Source organism: Microtus pennsylvanicus, chromosome 10 (genome assembly GCF_037038515.1).
Source record: "Microtus pennsylvanicus isolate mMicPen1 chromosome 10, mMicPen1.hap1, whole genome shotgun sequence".
Lineage (NCBI taxonomy): Eukaryota > Metazoa > Chordata > Mammalia > Rodentia > Cricetidae > Microtus > Microtus pennsylvanicus.
In genome coordinates this window covers 92,142,485-92,164,656 of record NC_134588.1, presented here as the reverse complement: position 1 = coordinate 92,164,656, position 22,172 = coordinate 92,142,485, and the positions used below count along the sequence as shown (strand labels likewise).

General features: G+C 47.2%; 1 protein-coding gene across 4 annotated transcripts in view; it reads right to left on the bottom strand.

Moving 5' to 3' along the window:
• Positions 1-507: 507 nt before the first annotated feature.
• Kcnj10 (potassium inwardly rectifying channel subfamily J member 10) overlaps positions 508-22,172 on the bottom strand; it is a 32,875-nt gene continuing 11,210 nt past the window's right edge. The window contains exons 2-3 of one of the 4 annotated variants that reach the window (XM_075989170.1): positions 17,465-17,702; positions 508-5,497 (exon numbers count right to left, since the gene is read on the bottom strand). In XM_075989170.1, the coding sequence (XP_075845285.1) occupies positions 4,358-5,497; positions 17,465-17,485 (1,161 nt within the window). In that variant the 5' untranslated portion in view covers positions 17,486-17,702 and the 3' untranslated portion in view covers positions 508-4,357. Of the gene's footprint in view, positions 5,500-7,214; positions 7,325-17,464; positions 17,703-22,172 lie in introns of those variants that run through there. The other 3 variants (XM_075989174.1, XM_075989171.1, XM_075989173.1) reach the window with 3 other exon arrangements.

Sequence of the window (22,172 nt, the reverse complement as noted above, 5' to 3'; positions counted from 1 at the left end):
CCAGGGGATCCATGGCAACCAGCCTGCACATGGCACACATATATATGCATCCAGGCAAAATACCTATACTCATAAAATAAAATAAATTTTAAAAAGAACTGAATTTGCAAGCCACAGAGTTAACTCAATGGGTAAAGGTGCTTATCCTGCCAAACCTGACAGCCTGAGTTTGATTCCTTAGACCCCATATGGTGTAAGGAAAGAACTGATTCCAGAAAGTCATCTCTGATGCCCACAATGCACACCACACAAACATAAATAAATAAATAGGATGTCTTTGATAATTTAAAGACTGAGTGTGGAATTGATTTCTTAAAGGATCTTAATAAGGGAAAGAGCAAGAAAAGGGTTGGAAGGATTGGGGGTACTGTTATGAAATGTATGCAAGGACGGGAAAACCAGCAAGAAAGGCAGAGCTGAACTGAGCCCTCCCCGCCCATAAGTCAGCCTAGGAGTTCAAACCTTGATACAAGATAGGTTTCGATGTCTAAAAGAAGATACAGTGAGAACAAGAGATTCATCCAGTTTATTTAGTAGTCTCTTCTGAACAGACAAAAATAAACCAAAAATATCTCACACATCTTTTTTCTAAATACATGGGACCTGGTTTAGTCTTTAATGCAGAGTGTAGAAAAAAAATCATTCCTAGATACTTCTGCTTCAGTAGTGTTGGCCAATAGTGGGCCTGGAAGCCCAGTTAACTGTACAGCATAGGTAATGTGTTATTTTGCAAAGAAACTAAGCAAGCTAACAGGTAAAGGCTCGTGGCAGCAGTCGTGGAGAAGGTGCAACCAATGTTCCTGGCCAGTAGCTATATTATGACTGCTTTTCTTTCTCTGCTGATGTCAGGGAAACCCGTGCATAGTTTCACTAGCTGAAGTGGGTTTCGGGGAGTGGGAGGGGACAGTAGGGAGCAGCAGGAAGTAGGGGTTTCAGAATCCTCCTATAGAATTGTACCATCCTCCAGGGAAGATGAAAACTGCATTCTTCATAGAAGAGCCTCCAAGTCAAAGCAGCCCATCTGCCTCCCCACCAGGGCAGGAACTATGATATATGCAGCACCCTCTTTATGATTCTTGTACATAGCTCAGACCTCTGTCTAGGGAGTATCTTGAGCTCAACAGCTTATCAGTCCTGGCATTTGTATTCTAACAGTAAGGTTTCCACTTAAAGCCTCCCTCCCAAATACCAAATTTTCTGCTTCTCGGTTTTTAGTTATGGGGCCTAGTGCTAGAGCTCCTACCCTGGTGGAAGAATGGGAAATGCAGAGTGTACTTCAGGGGAAGAAAATGGCAGGATGTTTTGTTTGTTTGCTTGCTTGCTTGCTTGTTTTAGAAGTTGTTCAGCAGCAGGTTGTTGCCAGGAATAGGTAGAACATAGTATGAGTGATAGATGTTCCTAGATCTTCATGGGTAGGGCATTTCCTAGCTCCTCTCTTGTCCTATCAGCACAGGTTCATCAAACCTTGATGGGTGCGCCTCTATTTATGAAAGGGACAACAGGGTCTATCCCTCCCTTTTCCATAAATCAAACTTAAAACCATCAGCTACTCTCACCGCTCTGCTGACCATAACACAGAAAATCCAGGTATCCTACTCCATAAAACCAAGGTAAGATATTTGTCCCTTTGTAAAATCTGAGCACTTCCTTTTTGTACATTCCATATATATGGGTATATGTACATCTATATACATATCTTTTTATATATTATCTCTGTTTTCCTCCATAGATAAACATATATATCATATCCCAATTTCCCACGTTTCCACCCACCTTGTCTGTGTCAGTCATAAGTAAGACTCTGGGTTTCATTTCACTGGGTCCCTTAGCCTCATCTTTCTCATTTTCACACTCTAGATACCCTTCCCCATTGGTTATTTTGCCCACCCCACTTAAAATCCTCGCCTGCTGCTGTCCTGACACTCTCAGTCTATAGCTGGTACAGACAGGGAACCCACTGGCTGCTATAAAGCTTGTCGTACATCCTGAAAAAGGATTCAAGTCAGGGGACTGGGAGTGGGAGTTGTTCCATGCAGAATGTTGGGCTTGTGGGAGAAGAGCGCCATTCTGAATTAACAGGATGCACTTTTGAAGTGCACCTGAGAGGAAAGCATGGGATTGTAGAGGAAATCCCAAAGGGGTTAAAACAGAAAATGTTCTCTTCTCACATTGTTAGCCAAAAGTCGGAGGAGAGGTGGGCCTTGGGCAAGAGACTGGGAAGAGAGGGAAGCAGCAACGCGCAGGAGAAGCCGGACAGAGGAAACATCGCCAGTGGATAAGAAGATACACACAGCAGTGCACTTGGTCCTTGCACACCGAACGCCACCAGGAAGTGCAGCGTTGAGTGTATGTGAAAGCAGCTGGCTCTTTGCCAGGTTCTTCTGGTTCTCATCTTGATGCGAGTTTAAGGATAATGGTGGGTTTTGCAGGAAGAAGAGGCTGAAGGCTCTTCATTTTCAAGCTACAGTTAACCGAGTTCAAGGAAAGACCAAAGTGAGCAGACTGCACAGCTGAGATGGGTTCAGCCTCAGGGCTTCTGAGTTCTCTGCAAGGCCTTGCCCAAAGAGACGTGTATACATTCTGCCTAGATGTGTTTCTTGTCGTCATTTGTCAACTCCTCCTTAAATTAGCCATGTGTCATCCCTGCTGGAATCCCTGCTATACCATCTTCTGGGGTTACCTGTGTACCTAACTGGAGCCAAAACTCATTGCTTGGGGCTTTTAGAACAGGGCCTGGTGCTTATCATGCCCTTCCCTGACCCCTGCCACGGTCCTCAGTAGAGAACTAGGAATGGCTTGGGTCTGATCATAAGTTGTCTTTTTAACTTGCCTGAGACCGGCCTGTAGGCAGAAGAGAGGGGAGATGACGCTAACTTCCATTATTTTGTGTCAGCACGGCTGAGATCAGAATGTAAGCTCCTCCCCCTCAGCATCGCCTCAGAAAACAGCAGGCAGCTTTCCAGAAGGGCACCAGGAGGTGTAACAAAATAGTGGCTCTCAGCCCGAATTCTGCTTCAGTCCAAACCCTGACAAAGCATCACAAATTCCCAAAGGCTCTGTACAGCAAATCTGGAAATCTGAGAGGCTGGTTCACCTTTCCTGGCAATCTGTGCCCTGGGACTAGTTTTAATTGGCCGATGTTAAGAAAGGGAAATGGCTGTGTTTCCCTCTCTTTATTTAAAAGCTTGGGTTAAGGGATGAGGGGTCTAGGGTGGGTAGGAAAGGAAGAAGAAGAGCCAGGTACAGTGTAATCTGGAGTGGTTTTAGATATTTCCATGGGGCCTGAACACTGGACTTAGCATTGGTGGCAGGGCATAGTGGCTCACAGCTTTAATCCCAGTGCTTGGGGGCAGAGGCAGGTGGATCTCTGTGAGTTCAAGACCATCTGGGTCTACAGAGTGAGTTCAAGGACAGCCAGAGCTATGTAGCGAGGCCCTGTTTCAAAAGAAAAATTTGTGTGTGTGTGTGTGTGTGTGTGAGAGAGAGAGAGAGAGAGAGAGAGAGAGAGAGAGAGAGAGAGAGAGAGAGAAGAGAGCTCATTGGCTAAGGCCTTCCTATTCACAGGGCACAGTAAAAGAAATCTTCCCAGGACAGGGCCAGAGTTTTAGACGATAGTTCCAAAATTGAATTTTTCAGAAGCCAGGATGGGTTCAGGAGAAGTGTTGGCTATTCACGTTTCTCAGATCAGCCCCGATTCTATGGGAACAGAGGCTGAGAAAGAACTGAAGATCCTCAGAAGATCCACTTGAGAACTGGAATGGGAAAATACGGTGGGGACCAAAAGTCTAGGTTATGTCAGGAGTCACCAACTGAAATTAAATACACCATGACAAACCTTGGCTCCTTTCTTCGGGATTTGGTAGCAAGCCCAGGGAAAACTGATTTCAGATTCCTTTGTTTCTGAGAGCATAGTCCATAGAATAACTCTCTGAGAGAGTTTTGCCTTAGGAGACTTACAAGATGCAAACAGAGATGGGGGAGCTCCAGTCTGACGTCATCACACTTTATAGTAGTAGGGGGCTGGGGGAGTCTATCCATCCGATCATATGGCCCTCCTATCGTGAACCTCCAAGCATGGCTGAGGCTTTCCACGCCACTCAGCCTAACCTTCCCACTCGGTCCCCCATCCTGGCTTAAGAGTCGTGTGCATTGGCATAGCAGTAGAGGAAGGTGCAAGGCCAGAGAGAAGGAAGCGCAGGACTCCAGGCGGTCTAGACTACTGGCTGACCACCGGGTTAAGGAAGGAGAAGTAGAGGACGGGTGCTTCTGGGGTTCTCCAGCGAACCCAGATAGTCTCCTTTTCCCAGGGCACTGAAAGAGGAAAAGGCCAAAGGGCTGGGGAGGAGAGAATAAGAAGTCAGACATTGCTGATGCGCACACTAAGGGCACTGCCTTCCTTTTCGGCTTGTTCTCTTAATGATTCTTCCAACTTGAGCTTTTCGGGGTCTCCATAGCGCACAGCGCTATCGCGGAGACCACCAGGGGGAGCCACTTTCACAACCTGGTCGAAAAGGCTGAAGTCCGCTATGTATTTGCCACTGGCTGAAAGTGAGATCGCCGGTGTGAATTCGTAGCCCCAGAGGATCTCCTCCGGCAGGTAGGAAGTGCGAACTTGACAGGTGGCGCTGGTGGACTCCACTGTCCCACTGAGGATCAGCACCAGCTCAAAGTCCCCCTCCCCACTGCGGAGGGGGAGATCTTTCAAGGGACTCGTCTCATCCACCACGTGGTAGAAGGTCAAGGGTAGAATGAGAAAGGGGCTATCAGAGGCTGTGTCTACTTGGAAAGTAACGTTGACCTGGTTGAGCCGGATATTCTCACCCTCCTTTGTCTGATGGGTCTGAAGCAGTTTGCCCGTCACCTGGCATCCAATGAGGAGACTCTTCCGCATATTGGCCACTCGGATCATAAGGCAAGGCTTCCCGTTGTGGGAGGCTACCACTGCATGCTGGCTGAAACGGATAGTCTCAGCCCTCTTCTTGGGCCGGGCAATCTTTGCCAGGAAGGTACCTGTGATGAAGATCTCAAGGATGGTGGTGAGCACCAGCTGGGCAATCAGAAGCACGATGGCCAGAGGACACTCTTCACTGATATAACGGAAGCCATAGCCAATGGTGGTCTGGGATTCGAGGGAGAAGAGGAAGGCTCCAGTGAGTGTGTGCACCTGCACTACACAAGGGGTGTGGTTGGCAGGGGGTCCCAGCTCCAACAGGTCCCCGTGGGCCACAGCTACCAGATACCACACTACACCAAAGAGGAACCAGGTGCCTGCAAAGGTTGCAGAAAAGAGCAGGAGCTTGTAGCGCCATTGCATGTCAATGAAGGTGGTCCATAGGTCCTTGAGGTAGAGGAAACGCTTGTCAGCAATGTGCTCCATTCTGACGTTGCTACGGCCATCTTTGGTCAGGACCCTCCTCCGACGTATTCCCGGGGCCACTAGGGGCCGGCTTTCTGTCTGAGTCGTCTGACTGTAATAGACCTTAGCAACTGATGTCATCTGCAGGGAACAAGACAGAGTAAATGAGGTGATTGTCCAAACCCAGCCAACTCCTAGGCACCATCCAGTGGGAAGAGGCACTAAGATTTCCCATTAAAATCTCTTACATTTATTTATGGGGGAGTGCTTAAGTGTCGCGGCCTGAGGACAAGTTGCAGGATTTCGTTTTCTCCCACCATGTGGGCCCTGGGAATTGGACTTCGGTGGTCAAGCTTGGTGACAAATGCCTTTACCTGCTGAGTCAAAGTCATCCTGTCAGCTCCCAACCTTCATTTTGATGCCTTTTACCCTGGCAAATATTTATAGAGCACTTTTAAACGCCAGCCACAACACGAGGTGCCCGTAGGTCAAAGATGAAAATGACATCATCCTGCTGAGGACCCACAGCTTAGTGAGGACGTGAGTTAAATACACAATTGCAATACCGTGTAATATTCTTTTGATTTGGGGAAGAGGTGAGACAGAGAAGAAAGAGCAGGAAGGGCACAGGTCCCTGATCTCCACCCAACACATAAACACACACACCACTCCTGTGGAGATAGCTAATTTAATTTAAGGTAAAACCCCTCCCCTCTGTTGACTATCAAGGCAAGAAAATCTATTCCACCGAAATCCTTCTAAAACAGTCCTGTTTAAGATGCATGTATACCTTTAATTTTGCTATTCTCTCTCCTAGGCCTGTGTTAGTGGCCATAGGTGAGAAAATGGCAGAAGGGGTCCATTCCCCTACAGGTCAAGCACCCAGCCTCATTCACCATCATCCTTTGTTTGCACCACCTGGGAGAAGTTAAGTTTGGGCCAGGGTCTAGCTTGGTGCTAGAAAGAGCACAGAGATGATCTGAGCGAAAGTAATATGCAGGAAGGAAGCAACGGGCTGAAGCTTCCTGCCGGCACCAAGACCTCTCCCCACCGGTGAGCAGTGATGCCAGACTGTAGGCAGCAAAACTGTCTTGACTGAGTGAAGTGAATGTGAACTCCATGTTAGTCAAAGCTGTGTCTGCACATGCTCAGATTCAAGACTGCTATTCGTCCTCACAGTAGAAAGTGGGACGAGACATTGAAATAGGAGACAATTCACTTAGTACAAGGCGTCTGGCATCCCTGCCCCAAAAAGGAACTTTGTACTTTTCCAGGAGGGAAGATTTTCATTACTTAGACTCTGAGTCTGGCACCTGGAACTCCTGCAAAGGGTGAAGATGATCTCTGGGATTTGGGCCTCTTTGGAGATCAGAGCCGCCGTTGCATTCCCCACCCCGTACATCTGAAGCACTGCATCTCACCATTGTTCTTTATCAGACTCCCTCATTTTCCCCATTGCTCCCCTGGGAGAGTCTAAGTTATATGGGCCTCTCCACATACTCCTAGCCACACAGGCACTGAATTGGAGATCACCAATGGATGAGGATCCTGAGAACATTCAGAAGCAGTCAGCCTGCCTGTTTTATGAGCCTGGAGCCCATTTGAAATGCTTATTCATGAGAGACTGCTACTTAGCCCAGACCCTAGAGTTCTTCACTATATTATAGCCTTGGTTCCTTTGCAGCAGAAATGAAGCTCTATAGCTCTGAATGATTCCTATTTAGAGCTTTAATAAAGCCCTGCTCAATACTCAGAAACTCTAATAATAACAGCCACCTAACGCAATCCACAGTCCACACATGCTATTGAAGAGTCTGCACCTAAGAAGGTTGGATCACTGGATGGTGGTGGCGCATACCTTTAATCCCAGCACCGGGGAGGCAGGAGCAGATGGATTTCTGTGAGTTTGAGGCCATCCTGGTGGTCTACAGAGTGAGTTCCAGGAAAGCCAGGGATACACAGAGAAATCCTGTCTTGGAAAGCAAAAAACAACAAAACAAAAGAATGTTTAATCCTTAAACTCTTAAGGATGTGAAACTTATACGTGAGATTTTGAGGGCTGTTGGGGATCAAAGGAATTGCAGAGCTAGATATGAGAGAATATCTAATTTTCAAAAATAAATATGAAATATACTTCATAAGCTATAGACAAATGGGTGATACGGATCCTAGGAAAGAGTCTCGAATAAAATTCAAAGACTGTGTGTAACTAGACAGAACAAGAGAAGAGAAGTTGTCGGTCAGACTCACTGTGACACAGAGAAAGACTCACGGTGGGTATAGTGAGAACAAGCCACATCAGAATAACATAATTTCGCTCTATGTTTAGGCTACCAAATTGACAAATCAACAAAATACACACAATGTATAGCTAAAGCTTCAGCAAGGGTTTTTTTGTTGTTGTTGTTGGTGGTGGTTTTTTTTTTTTTTTGACAAAATCTACCATTACACCTTTGGGGATAAGATAGAGAAAAATGACCAGAAGGGTAATGAAATTAGGTGGTTTGTAAAATTTAGCAGTACTGGTGAGGAGAGCCCAATACCTAGAATTCATCTCCTAATGATGCAGCAAAGAAATTTATCCTTGATCTTGCCCTATTCTGCGCTCTTAACACTAGTTTCATTCAAAACTAGAAAACGTTGTGGCCATCAGTTATGTGTACAAACCTGGGGCAGTTTACAAGGACTGGGCAGAATTCGGATCTAAAGAGGACCAGATGAGTGAGCCAGATCTAATAAAACGGATAAATGTTGGATTATACACTGAGGCCTAAAGATTATCTGGGAAAGTTTAAGATTGTGAAGATGGCACTTTGTCATATTAGCAGGGGGGGAAGAGAGATGTAAACATTTTAGAAAAAAATCCAGTATGAGTTATTCATGCCAAAAAGCAATACAAACTTAAGCTAGTTTGGTTGAATGACGTCTCTAGAATAAGGAGGTAATTGAGTTCACTCTACTTGGTTCATTCTGAGTCTTCAGTATTCCAGCAATCAAGATATGAAAAAAAAATTCAGGCTCAGATCACATGGGAAACGGTTGGAGGAAACAGACGGATTTTGTCAAGAGAGAAGATGATCTGGAAGAAAGAACAGATGTGTGTGAAATAGTTGGCTTGAGGAACTGTCACATAAATAAAGGTTCAGATTAGTTTTCTGAGTTCTGAGAGCAAACATGACCAGTGAGCTCAAACTATAGGGAAAAAGAGTTCCATTGAAGAGAACGCTATAATCAGAATCATCCAGACGTGAGGCAACCCAGAGACGTACAGAACATGCTGTCAATATGTCCTGAGATCCTGCAGAGGAGATGAAAGTTCTCACTGAATACATAATGATTAAGCTTCCAGCCACACCCATGGGGAGCATCAAGAATGTCTCCTCCTCCCCACCTCTATCCCTGAACTTTCCATGGTGACCTTCAGGGATCTCTCATCTAAGCCCTCGCTTTGTGTTCAGAGGAGGTGCTACTTATCAGGAAGAATGGGGGCTCTCAAAAAACCTAGCCTATCATCCTCAACACAATAGCCTATGGTTATTTGTTACTTTATAAAACATGTAATTTGATCCCCACTCTATGAGGTAGATAGGAAAGACATCATTGGAAACGAAGGCTCAGAGAAAATCACTCCAAGCAAACAAGTGGTAAATGGGAAGCCCAATCCGGGTCTTCGGGCTCCTGGTCCAAAACACCTGGTACTGTGTACTGAGGAGTTTCGCTGACACAGAAAAGACAGAATCTGGAGCTTTGAAAGCCAGATTTTTAAGACTGTAGACTCATGGACCCTAGAGATTTTGGTTACCCTCTAGTTTTTTGTGTTGTAGCTGTTGCCTCTGGCTGTGATGTTTGCCGCCTCCAACTGTTTTGTCTAGGTTGCCAGCCCTTGTATCTGCCACCTCCAGCTGTGATCCAAAGTTCCCAGCTGCTATGCCACCTCCTACAGCCAAGCCACTTTGTTCTCAGGGGTGGCCAGTCTCAGAAACAGATAAACAATCAGCACACTCCACCCCCAAGCTGGCCAGGCCTCTGGGGCAAGGAAGCCAGCCAAAGTTCTGGAAGTGGCTTATTGCTGCCCTACCAAAAACCATGCATCCTGTTTCCTCTAGAGGGTGCACTTTCTCCGAAACAGTCCCAGCCATGCCCTGGGGTTGGCATTCTTAAAAGCAGCCTGAATAGAGACAGGACCCAGCTACCTACCACCAGTCTTCTCTGAGGAGTGAGCCAATTCTTTCCTAAAGCAAAAGCTCTAAGGACAGTCATGTTCATTCCTCCCCAAATACCATGCCTATCTATCTTTGACTTCACACTGTCAGCTCCCCCTAGCGCTGGATTTCCTAACCTACAAGCACTTTTATGCCAACCACTTATGTGTCAGAATGAATGGATTTATCAATGCCTTTCTCAAGTAAATGATTGCTCACGAGACAAGACATAGTTCTTGTGACTAAAATTGGCCAAGGTCCCCCCATTGTTTTTAGGATAAACTGCAAGCCTTTGGCATGGCATTCAAGGTCCTCCATGAGTTAGACTCTGCTTATTTTTCTTTCTTTCTTCCTTTTTCTTTCTTTTCTTCCTTCCTTTCTTCTTTCTTTCTTTATTGTTGTTATTATTTGTTTGTTTGTTATGAAACAGGGTTTCTCTGTGTAACCCTGGTTGTCCTGGAACTCTCTATAGACCAGGCTAGCCTTGGAGAGATCCAACCAACTCTGCTTCCCAAGTGCTGGGACTAAAGGTGTGTACCACAACACCTGGCTTCTACTTACTTCTGGGCCTTACCCTTGACAGTCTTCTCACATCGTTAGACTTCAGCTCAGCAGAAAAGCCCGCTGTCAGATTCTTTCTACCTTTGGACCCGCTTTTGTACTGCTCAATTCTCTGGCTGTCTGATGATCTCCTTCCTGCCTGCCTTCCAAAGCCTGGACCAAGTGTTGTTAGCAATGCCTTTGGGAGCCCTCCTCGCCTTACACCCCTCCCCCTGTCTCACTGACATGAGTGTTCTAAGCATGCTCTTGCCTGAATTCCACTTTATAACACCACGGTGCTTTGAAATGTTTGTTTGCCTTTGTTTGCCATCTGTGAACTCTTAATTGAAGGCCATGGGCTACGCTTGCATCTGTTTCACCAGAAGCAAGTTTTTAAGGCACAATCTGGACAGATCTGAGTGAGGCTGCCCCCTTAATGCACCGCACAGGAGATGACTTCCTGAAGAGGAGCTGTGACAGGGAAGAGGAGATCCAAGTTCATTCAGGCATGACTAACACGGCAAACGTTTGCAGATCTTTTCAGAAGGTGAAGGAAAGACGGCTCAGAGACTTCAATGCCAACCCTTCTGCCGGTCAGCTGATGGCGGGGGGCAGGGGCATAGTAAAGAGTAGGTTTTTAAGGTTGCCGCATGTGGCGGCTGGGAAGAAAGTTAAGTTAACAGAGGGCTTGCACAGCATGCACAAGGCTCTGCATTTGATCCTCAACAGCACATAACACAGTAATGGTGGCCCAGCTGTAATCCCAACGCTCAGGAGGTTGAGACAGGAGCATGAGAGGTTCCAGGTTATCCTTGGCTATATAGCAGGTCTAAAGCCAGTCTGGGATACCTAAAGACTCATCTCAAAAAAACTAATCAAGTAGATTAATTGGCAGTAAGGTTTATTATGCTGTATTGGGCAGCTAGAAAGGATGCTTCAACTCCACACCAAAGACAGCAGGCAGAAGGGCAGGGGATAAACTGTACCATTTCCTGAGGACGCTCATGTGGGGGAAAAGTCCTTTCAACCCCAAAGAAAGAGCTTCTCTGTAGCAAAAGCGACTCCACTGAAAGGAACCTAGGGATGTGAATACTAAACTCATTCACTCCCAAATGTGGACAATCTCACATTCTTCTCCAACCTGTCCCCTCTCCGTTCCCTAGGTCACTAAGGGTGCCATCGTTCTCCCAGCTCCTCACACTCCACGTCCTAGAACCCTTTCAAACTCCCCTTCCTCCGCAGGTGACTACGTGATGTTCCATGCCGTGGATGTATTCCTCGTGCCTCCTCCCTCCGTCTCCTTATCAATCACTGAGTCACCGGCTGTTGGTCTCAAGGCTCCGTTCATTCTGTAATCAAACTCATCCTATATTTCTACTGTGCTGCTCCTACTTGCACTTCTGACTATGAATCAATGAACACTGATCTGGTATTTTCCAAAGCACGTGCACAGTTCATTCTCATGGCATTCCTGGGAAAGAGTAAGATCCGAGTCCTAAGGCTGAGGATATAGCAGAGCTAAGAGAGAAAATGCTTGCCCAGCATGCCCAGGGCTCCGAGTTTGACCCCAAAAACAAGAAAACAAAAACAAAATCCTAGTCCTTACTTTATGATCAAGGAAACTGAAGTTCAGCAAGATGGTATGACCCCCCCCCCCCATCATGGAACTGGCCTCATGATCAAGTCCTCTGGCTCCACCCACTTTTCATCACACTTTATCTACCCAGTTCCTTCTCCAGCCATAAGAAGTATTTCACTGTACGCCAAAGAGAGACCGGACTGAGTCCAGCACCTGGGGCGTCCATGGCCTGCGTCTAACCCACTTTCCCCGCCTTATTTCCTACGGCTCCCCTTTGGGCATTCAAGCAAACAAATGCTTTGCTCTTGAAGCCCACTGTACTCATACAGGCTTTCTCGCCTTCGCCTGCCCTCCTTCTGTCTTCCAGGCTACCTGAGCCTGGTTCAGACATCTCCTGTTCCATAATTCCTTCCCTGAAAACTACACCCTATTCCTGAGTTTCTGTATATATGTATCTATTGAGTGAAAACAAGTTTATTGAAGGAAACACCTAGGTCTATCTTGACTACTCATCTTATGATTTAGGTATCAAATATTATCCCAGAAAAAGTGACGTATTGAAGGCCTTGGTCCCCACTACAGCAGTGTTCTGAGGTAGAGATATGAATGACTGGATCATTGAGTTCTAACTCATCAGTGGATTAATTGGAAGTTAGGAGGTGGGTCCTAGTTAGAAACAGGTAGAAACAGGTCACTGGGCATGACCTGTAGAGATGTATCTTGCCCCCCAAACCTTCCTTTGGACTTCCTTGTTTCCCTGAGCAGTTATCTTCCTCCTTAGCCTTCTACCATGGTGTTGCTGCCATGCCTCTGGCCTAAGAGCAACAGAGGTTACCACACAGACCAAAATGCCTCAAGCTACAATTCAACATTTCCTCCTTTAAATGTTTCTCTTGGCTACTTTGTCACAGCAGCCCGAAGCTGACTGACATAGCTAAGCTACATGGTGCAGGGTGCGTGCTCAGGCAGTATTTTGTGAGTGGGTTGACGACCGTGGGGAGCACGACCCTTTCTGGCTCTAGAGGGCAAGCTGAGACAGTGGTTCTCAACGTGTGGGTTGCATATCAGCTATCCTGCAATCAGATATTTACATTACATTTCATAACAGTAGCAAAAATCACAGTTATGAAGTAACAGCAAAGTAATTTTATGCTTGCGGGGTCAGCACTTGAGGAACTGTTAGGGAGGCCGAGAACCACTGCTCAAAGGGAAAGAAAAGATGCCCCCATCACTGAGGGGCTGAGGAAATATGGACCCTCTTGTTCTGTGCGGAATGAGTGGAACTCGACTCTGGCCTAGGGCCTTGGGGACCCTTTCCTCTTCCTGCCTTGTTTGTGTCTTCTTTTGATTTGGGTGTGTGTGTGTGTGTGTGTGTGTGTGTGTGTGTGTGTGTGATTTTTCCCCCCTTACACACATGGAAACTCCTGACAACTAATTAGAATCACTAACAAACATAAGAAAAAAGCTAAGTATTTCCATCAGAAATGGTGCGTTGCTCACCACATGTAGTGTGCGTTTTGTTTTCATGCACTTGTATAATGAATTTCTTTTTAGTATCTCCTGGGTACCAGATTCTAAACAAGACATTGGAATTAAAGAGATATAAAATTAGGTCCTTGAAGACCTTGGAGCCTAATAAGAGAATCGACCATAAAAGAGACGGGAACCAGTGATGTAGGGGCCAGTGTGCATCAAGGGAAAGGTGACATCTAGCTCAAGGGATGAGGGCTGGGAAGTAACTAATACTGACCATTGTGTGGGAGGAGTGGAACTGAGTGGCATATTTTCAATTGTTGGTTAATATGATTTTCAGATCACCATAGAAAATGGTTATTATTGCTATTCAGACTAGGAGATGTAGATAGCAACCAGGAACTGAGCTTTTCCTGCTACACCCAAGTGTCTCTTTCGAAGAAGGATACATAGAGAAAGGTGACTGGGTCTAAAGGATGGGCAAACTGTGATTGGGGTTTTGTAGGAAGAACCCAAAGAAGCTCAGGCAATGAGAGGGGTGCAGTGGGACAGGTGTGTACAGCACTGGGGACATCAGAGTCAGAAAAAGAAATCATTCTTTTGTTAAGTTTTGGGAGCACAGGGAAGAGATGAATGCAGGTACTCAGCTGGCTTTCTGCTTCCTGACTATGGGCGTCATGTGACCTCCATAGCACCATGCCTGCCTGCCATAATGGGTTGAATTCCCTTTCAAACAAGAGCCAAAACAAACCTCTTTCCCACTAACTCGTTTCTTGTCAGCTGTTTGGTCCCAACAAAAAGGTACACAACTAACACAGGCCGGCCAACAGAATCCATGGGTAGGTCGTCTTCAGAGAAGATGCATTTTAAATCAGTGACCTAGACGTGTTCGTGCATTGCATGCTGGGGATGAAGTGAGATAGTTGTGCACAAGGATGAGGGCGGTCCAGCCTGGGCAGAGTACAGTTCCGTCTCCTGGGAATGCACTGGACTGGGAAGCAGGATATTGTGCATCTCAACTGTGCCAGAGACTCTCTGTGAACTTGGACAAGCTCTTAACCCCCTAGACCTCCAGATCTCTCATTGTGGAAGAAGAAGATTGTATCAACTCCCCGTTGCCCCAACTCTAGCACACATCTGTCTGCACCCAGAGACACCAATAGCCACGGGATTCCCCTCCTCATATGCTCCATGGATATCGATTATAAAGATCTTAGGAAAATAATATTTTAATGTTCTATAAGCAAAGCACTGTGGAATAAAATGAAACATTTACAATACTTTAGAGCAGACAGCACTAGCTCTCAAAGATGCGCAGTGTGTGGAACTGCAGTTCATCTGTGGACACGTTCCTGTCCTCTGTCATTCACAACACACCGCGAGGTCAGTTTCGGGGTACGGTGCTAGAAGAAGGGAGAGGCCATTTTCTGTTTTAAAAACTCCCCATCTGGTGAGATGGTGGCACATGCCTATAATCCCAGCATTCCAGAGGCTGAGGCAGGAAAATGATGAATTTGAGACCAGCCTGGGCTATATAGAAGGAACATATCTCAAAAACAAGTAAAACAAAAATCTCGACATCTGGCTAACCTGGTCTGGTCCCATTTCTCCCACTGGAGAAAGGAAACAGCTCCTCAGCCTCCTCTCACAGCCGTATCATCTCTTCTTTGAATACCAATCCCACTTCAATAATGATCTTCGAGACCTCCTGGAGGAGAGCGGCTGAGCCTGAAAAGAGGCCTTTCTGCTTCCAAGTGTTCTTAGTGAAAGAGAGGAAGAGAAGAGAAAAGAGAGGGGAAGAAGAGGAAGGGCAGCGAGAAAAGCTCTGAGGGTTATGTAAGTCCTGGAGGTTAGAAGAATGGACTTGGATGTAGGTCCTTTTAAAGCTTAGTGTCGTTATTCATCAATCTCTCTCCTGTCCTTCCCCCAGTGAAAATAAACAAATAGAAAGGGAGCCAGATGCACACAAATCTCGAGGTGAGGAAAAAGGGGGCTGTGTGTGTGTGTGTGTGTGTGTGTGTGTGTGTGTGTGTCCAGGAGCCCGCCCTCCCTGCCGAGCCACTGTTGCCTCTGTTGCCCACCCTCGAGCCTCCTTTCCCCCTGGCCCTCCCATCCTTTAGCCCCGGCCTGACACCAAGGCCCTGGCCCAGGGAAGAATGGGCTTTTCTTTCCTTGTGTCAACGTTTGGAAAGTTCTCAGAGTTTGATCAGAAGGAAGGATACAAGCCTTCAAAGCATTTCCTGGGAGTCTGTGACCTCCCCCTGGCCTTTCTGACCCCCCTCTGTGTTTTCCAGTCAAGAGTGGGAGGGACAAAGCGATGGGGCCATGTCAGATGTTCTCCTGTGTTTAGACACCACCGCTGCCTGTCAGTGTGGGCTGATCAGGACCACTGCCTTTCCTCCAGCTTGTTCCTCCCCAGACATGCCTTCTGACCCGTGTCAGGAAAGGAACCACATTCCTGCAGAAAACTCCAGAGGGTGGCATCTCAGAGAGCCCATTGTCCCTGCCGGGGGAGGATGACTCCATGGCACACTGCCTCCTTGGGTACCTGCCCTCTCAGACTCCCGCATCACCTCCATACTTCCTCCCTGACTTGTGGTCCAGCCATGGTATCTGCCCTTAGCTGTTGTCTGGGGCTACGGAACTGCACATCCTGAGCTCTTCAGTAAACTGGGCCTTTGTGAGGACTTGGCACTGTGTTGAGTTCAACTGAGGACAGAGCTGTACCACTGTCTCCTCATTAGCCTCCGCTTTAATGGTCCGGAGAGCCTCCAAACCAGGCCCCATGTGAGTCTTCACCTCAGAACATTTGCTTAGAGGTGTTAGCTCATCCTCCTTCGCCTTGATGGAAGAACCAGAAAATTCAACTAATAGTGTGATTTAGCAGGAAACAATGGGTAGGAAACCCTCCTCCAATGTCCCTGCAGAGGCAGGATCTTATATAGTCCAGGCTATTATGAACTCATAGTGCAGCTAGGGATGGCTCTTGCCTCTTTCTCTCAAATGCCAGGATTGCAGTTGCGCAGCATCGCACCCAGTTCGTGCCGTGCCGTGTCTGGGGGCTGAAGCCAGGCCTCACGCATGCTAGGCAAGCACTCTGTCAACTAAGCTACTGCCCCAGCCGGTATTTTCTACCAGTAAGAAGAGACGCTGCGACAGTTCCCAAGGACACAGGGGGAAAGCTGAAGGCTACGCTGAGTTGGGAAAGAGGCATGCCTACAGATGGGTACAGAGAAAGAGGAGGCTACAAAACTACAGACCTCAAGCTTCCAGGTTAAGTGCCTTTTGCCTATGCTGCAGATTTAAGTCCTGGCCACCAGGGGGCAGGGCCCTTGAGTCCGGCAGGCTGCCTTCCTAGACTCTACCAACACACCAACCCACTCCTTTTACTATTAGGTTGAACTACATGCAGATCACATATTATCAATATCGAATGGGTCAATAACCCTAGCAATTTAAGTAGCAGTAGCAACCACTTCTAGTGAGCAGAAGGTTGCCTTCAAGGAAGCACCTATACAAATTTAGAGCCATTTCATTCTGTCTGACGCCCCATTGGGCAGCGGCTAAGGCAGCCGGAAATTCTCTCCAAAGCCGGAGCCAACATTCCATCTGTTAAGTCTGAAGGTGTTTTCTCAGTTCTCAACCCCAGCAGTCTCTCGTCAGCATTTGGGACTAACAGGCGGTCTGTTCCCCACGTGCTCTTTGTGTTTTGTTGTTTGCTTGCGTGTTTGTTGCTATTGCAGTGTGATGGAGACTCATGATTTTGTAGAGTTTCTAGGCTTTAAGATTCTGGGCAAGTCACTTGGGTTTCTGGGCTTCCATGTCCTTTATCTGCGCACAGGGCCTGATGACATGGAGGTGACGGGCGAATTCTGAGACCACACATGTATGAGCTCGGCCGGAGTTGTGGAGCGCTCAGAAGGCAGTTGTGGAGCGCTCAGAATGCAGTCTTTCCTAGGTTCTCTCTGCCTCTATTTTTAGAAGTTTTTTTTTACATTTATTTGTACGGGTGATATAGCAGCATGTGGAGATCAGAGGGCAGCTTGTAAGAGTCAGATCTCTCTTTCCACCATGTGGGTTCCCAGGCATCAGCTCAGGTCACCAGGTTTGGCAGCAAGCTCCTTTACCCTCTGAGCCAGCCCACCTGCCCTCTGCTTACTTTTGCTCCATCTCTTTCAATGAGCTCTCTCTCCTCTGCCCCTTCATGTTGGCATTTCCCACGCACCCACCCCCAACTTGATTATCATTTCTAACAATGCTACCTGGCTGACTCCTCTGTGTCAGCCCTTCTAACTTGTATGTCCAAGTACTTACAGGTTCCTCTGTCTGGAGCATCCCAATTTAAAATGCACAGACCAGTGTCCTCTCCTCAAGAATCTCCCGTGTGATTTCTTTTGTTCAGAGAATTGTCATCCACTCAGCACCCAAGCTGGATATCTGGTCTCTCTCTTGCCCCTCAGTCCATTGGTCACCGGGTCTTATCCATTCTTCCTTTTCCTGAGTCTGCCCACCTTCTCTGAGGCTTCCGTCATGCAGTATTAGAGTCTTTCACCTGAAATGATGCAATGACTTCCTGGTCCTCCTACCCTATGTCCTCACCCCCGTCCTTCAGATTCCAGAGTCCTACAGCCCACTCTGACCCATCGCTCAGCTCAGGCTTGCGATCATTCAGTGAATTTCTTGAGCTTTCATGACGAAACCACTTGACATGGTGCTAAGAATCCTTCGCCGCCACCTGACCCCAGCTCACCCTGGAAGCCTCTTCTTTGCCTCTTTCCCATACTCCTGTTTCCACCATGGAGAATGCTGCCTGTCATCATCATCATCCCCCTGCCTCCCATCCCTCATCCCCCTTGTCTCCTAGCCTTTGCTTCTACAGCTCTCTCCAGGGAATGCCCCCTCTGCCCCCAACTTCCTTCCACATCCTTCTTCCATCTAAAATCTTCTCACCCTCATGGCCCTGTCCTGATCCCAGTATTCTCTCTGCCATGGAGGCTGCTCCAGGCCCAGGTAGAAATATATAGACTTCCCCTGTGCTCCTGGGACATTTTGCCAGAGCTCTTTGAAGTCAGAGACTTCATCTCAGGCATATTTTTAAGATGAGACTGTCAAAATTCATCTAATTGTTTAGTATATACGGACTTAAATTTGATATCTGAGGATGGATTCTGGGCTATAGATATCAACTATACAGCCTGAATGAGCCATCTTCACACGCAGATGAACACACACCCACAGAGATATCACTGATTCATAAAAGTACATTTTTTTGAGCCTCAGAATCTTCTTAACATAGTCATACAGAAAACCCCTTTCAAACAGAGTTAACCTAACAAATTGAACCTATTTTTATCCTGGCATCTCCATGTCACAGCCCGGTTTTCTTTCTGTTCTCCACTGCCTCTGTTTGCCATTCTGGTCTTTGTCAGTTACTGGTTATGGGAACCTCAGTCAATCCCTTAATCCCTCTAGGGCTCAGTTTCCTCACCTAAGAAGGCAATAAACTTTGATTATGTGCTCAGGATTACACGAGATAAAGAAAATACGTGAAATCTGTTAGGCTCTTATGCAAATAAAGATATCATTATTATTGTACTTTGCAGAGAAGAAAAGATTCCCCTGAATTAACGACACTAAGACTCGGAAAGGTGAGGTGACTGCTGACATTTACTTAATAGCAAGCCAGAAGCTCTCTCCAGGTCTCACAGGGCTTTTGCTCATATTGCTTCTCCGTACCCCAGAGGGCTTGATGCTGCTCAAGCTGAACCAAGGCCTTATTACTGCTTTCCCTAGGGTAATTGCGATTGGTGGGATAGGATTTACCATAGCCTCAGAACTGGAGGGGCTTCCGATTCACTAGTCTATCCCAGCCCCCCTTATTCCTGGTGGGGCTTCGTGCAGAACCTCCTCAGCCTGCCAAGAGCCCGAGAAAGTGTGCAGCAAGGAATCTGAGTTCCTCAATGACTGCTCTCTGGCCCCTCACCCACTTCCAAACTTAGGGGGTCCAGGAAGCTGGCAGGCTCTTCCAGGCTTAGGATGTCCATGCCCTCAGAACACCATATTCTGGCACCTGATCTGGCACCAGCATTTAGGACACTAAAGAGGCCTCCAGCTGACAGGACTTATTCCTTGGGAGTCCTGGAAGCCTACTCACAATCTCCACCTAGAAAAGAGAAAGAGCCATGCCTTTAATCTGGAGTCAGAGGCAGGTGGATCTCTGTGAGTTCGAGGCCAGCTTGGTCTATAAAGTACCAGAACAGCCAGAGCTATATAGTAGACCCTGTCTCAAAAAGAGAGAGGGAAGAAAGAGAAGACCCCTGCTGAAGGTCTCCTCTCTATGCATTTGTGAACCTGTCATCCTCAGGTTACATTGTATAGAGAAGAGGGAGAATTTGACCTGGTTGACGGAGGGCCCAAGAGGCAAAAGGAGAGGCAGAAGAGCCACTGTCTGGTGGAGAGGCACCCAGGACAGCTCCCCATGGCACTGTATCGTTGTCCCCCTTGCACTAAGAGATAGTCACCTCCATCTTCCCCAAATGAGAAACTCTATTGAGCTGATTCTTTTTTAAAAAAAAATATTTATTTTTAGGCTATATGTTTTGTTTGCATATATGTGTGCGCCTCGGATTCCCGGGAACTGGAATTAGAGACAACTGTTATTTGCCATGTGGAGATGCTGGGAATTGAAACAGACAGGGCTCTTAACTACTGAACCATTTCTCCAGCCCCTGAACTGACTCTTAATCTGTATTTGCTGTGGTTGTTCATTTTTGTCTCTTTCCCGGTGCCTGGTATTTATACGTGAAGGAGCCCATCTAGGAGTAATGAGATGGCTCAGTGGGTGGAGGTGCTGTGAGTTTGGCCTCTGGGACCCACACTGTGGAAGGAGATAGCTGACTCCCATGGGTTGTCATCTGCCCTCCATGCACACACACATATGTACAGATGATTAGCACTCCATGTATTACTCCCCCCACCCCGGGCTGCTCTTGCAGTGTGTGTATCAGCTTTATCCCAGCACATCCTCCCTCTTAGACTCCTAGAGAATCTCTGGGTGCTTGGGGGACATGGACTCAGTCCTCCCCCCTCAGCCTTTACTCCGGACAGGGAAGCTGTGCTCTATCTAGTGTTCTGGTCCTTGTTGCAATTCATCCTTAACCTCCACTCCTAAGAATTACCCCTGCCCCCAGGCAGAGTGGAGGTGGGCATGTGGAGAAACCGAGGCTGCCCGCAGACGGTACTATGCTTATCAGGGGGGACTTAATGCCAGAAATCCATTTTTTCTATAGGAAGTAGATAATTCTTTCATGGTAGAAGAGAGAGGAACAATGCCAGGCCCTGACCTAAAACTGCTGACGCTTTATCGTAGATCAGGAGGTCCTCCAGGCAGATCCAGCACCCCCAGGACAGTGTGACCAAAGCAAGAAGAGAGTCTTGAGAGAAAAGGAGAGAGACAAGGAAGGAAAGGTTGAGGAGAAGCTGAGGGGCCTGTCTCTAAAGCTCAGGTGGGACAACATCCCTTACAGCCTGACCTTTGCTAACGTCCCAAGCATCAATATTCTCTACCTTTCATCCACTCCTCACACATATCCTCGTCCACCAGCTATGCCAAGCATCTCTTGCTTCTGAAACATACACCTATGAACAGTTTTTTGTTGTCATTGTTGTTTTGTTTTGTTGGTTTTTTTTTTCAAAACGGAGACTCTTCGGATACCACTTTGCTGTCTCATTTCTTCATTTGTTTCTCTCCATCAGAATTCATCTTGGATGTCACTTTCTCTGAAAACCTTTCAGAAGGTCTCCAGCTCTTGGGTGGGTTGCACCCTCATCTGTGTTCCCACAGTATCACCGACAGTCCCATCCTAACCCTTCCCACACGCTAGTATTTTGCTGATTGTTCCATGTGATGTGATGCACAGACCAGCCCTCCCAGGCAGCTGGTGATAGTGCTGCCTTCATGTTAACAGAACAGAAACACTTCAGAGAGTCAGCTGGCTTGCTCATGCTCAAGAAAGCTGCTAGGAAGGCTGGCATCGCAAGCTGAACCTAGCCTGTGCTTTTCATCTTGCCCTGGGTCGCAAGATGTTGGTGCTAGGAGGCCTCCACGCACATCCCGTTCAGTCCCTCAATGTTCTGAAAAAAAGGAGCCACGGCTTAGAAAAGACGAGCAATGTCCCCGAGATCATACAGCTTGCCAATGGCACACCTGACTTTACATACACATCAGAGCAGTAGCCCTGGCCTTCATCCCGTCTTCTTTCTTCCTACAAGATCTGACCCTGGGGTCCTCTTGGTTGGCACTTGAAGTACTATCCACGGAGCTTGTAAAAATGGACGGAGAGTTTCTCAGAGACATTTAGAAATCCCACTACCCACAGGGGCTCTGAAAGTCACTTGAACAGTTGCTTAGGCCACCCAGACTTTCTTGCTCTTCTTCCTCCTCCTGTGCCTAGTAACACCTCGCACACCAAGAAATGCTTCTTTTAAGGAAAGCATTACCTGCTGTTCTTAAGCAATTTATTTATTTATTTTTCTTTCTTTTTTTTTTTGAAAGGGGGTGTCTCTGCGTAGCTCTGGCTACCCTGGAACTTGTTCTAGACCAGGCTGACCTCGATCTCACAGAAATCCACCTGCCTCTGCCTCCTGAGTGCTGGGACTAAAGGAGTGCACCTCCCGCACCACCACCCGGCAAGCAATTTATTCTTATTTGCATCCTTGATGGCGATGGACACCCATGGGTGCCCTACCTATGATTCATGCTCAGGGAATGGAGCCCCCTCCTGGACAGGTCCTCTCAGCTCCATCGTCTCCTCAAGGCTACTGTCCCATATATGCAGATATGCAGAAAGCAGCCTCTGACTCACAGAGAAGTCCCAGGAGGTCAACCTTTACCCCAAAGGCTAGTTTCTTTAATCCTCGCTCCACTTGAGAAGGATGGGGTTGGGGTGAGGGTGGCATGCAGACTCCAAATAGATACAGCGCTACATTCAGAGGAGGGTGTCCCATTGTGTCGTTGCTCCCA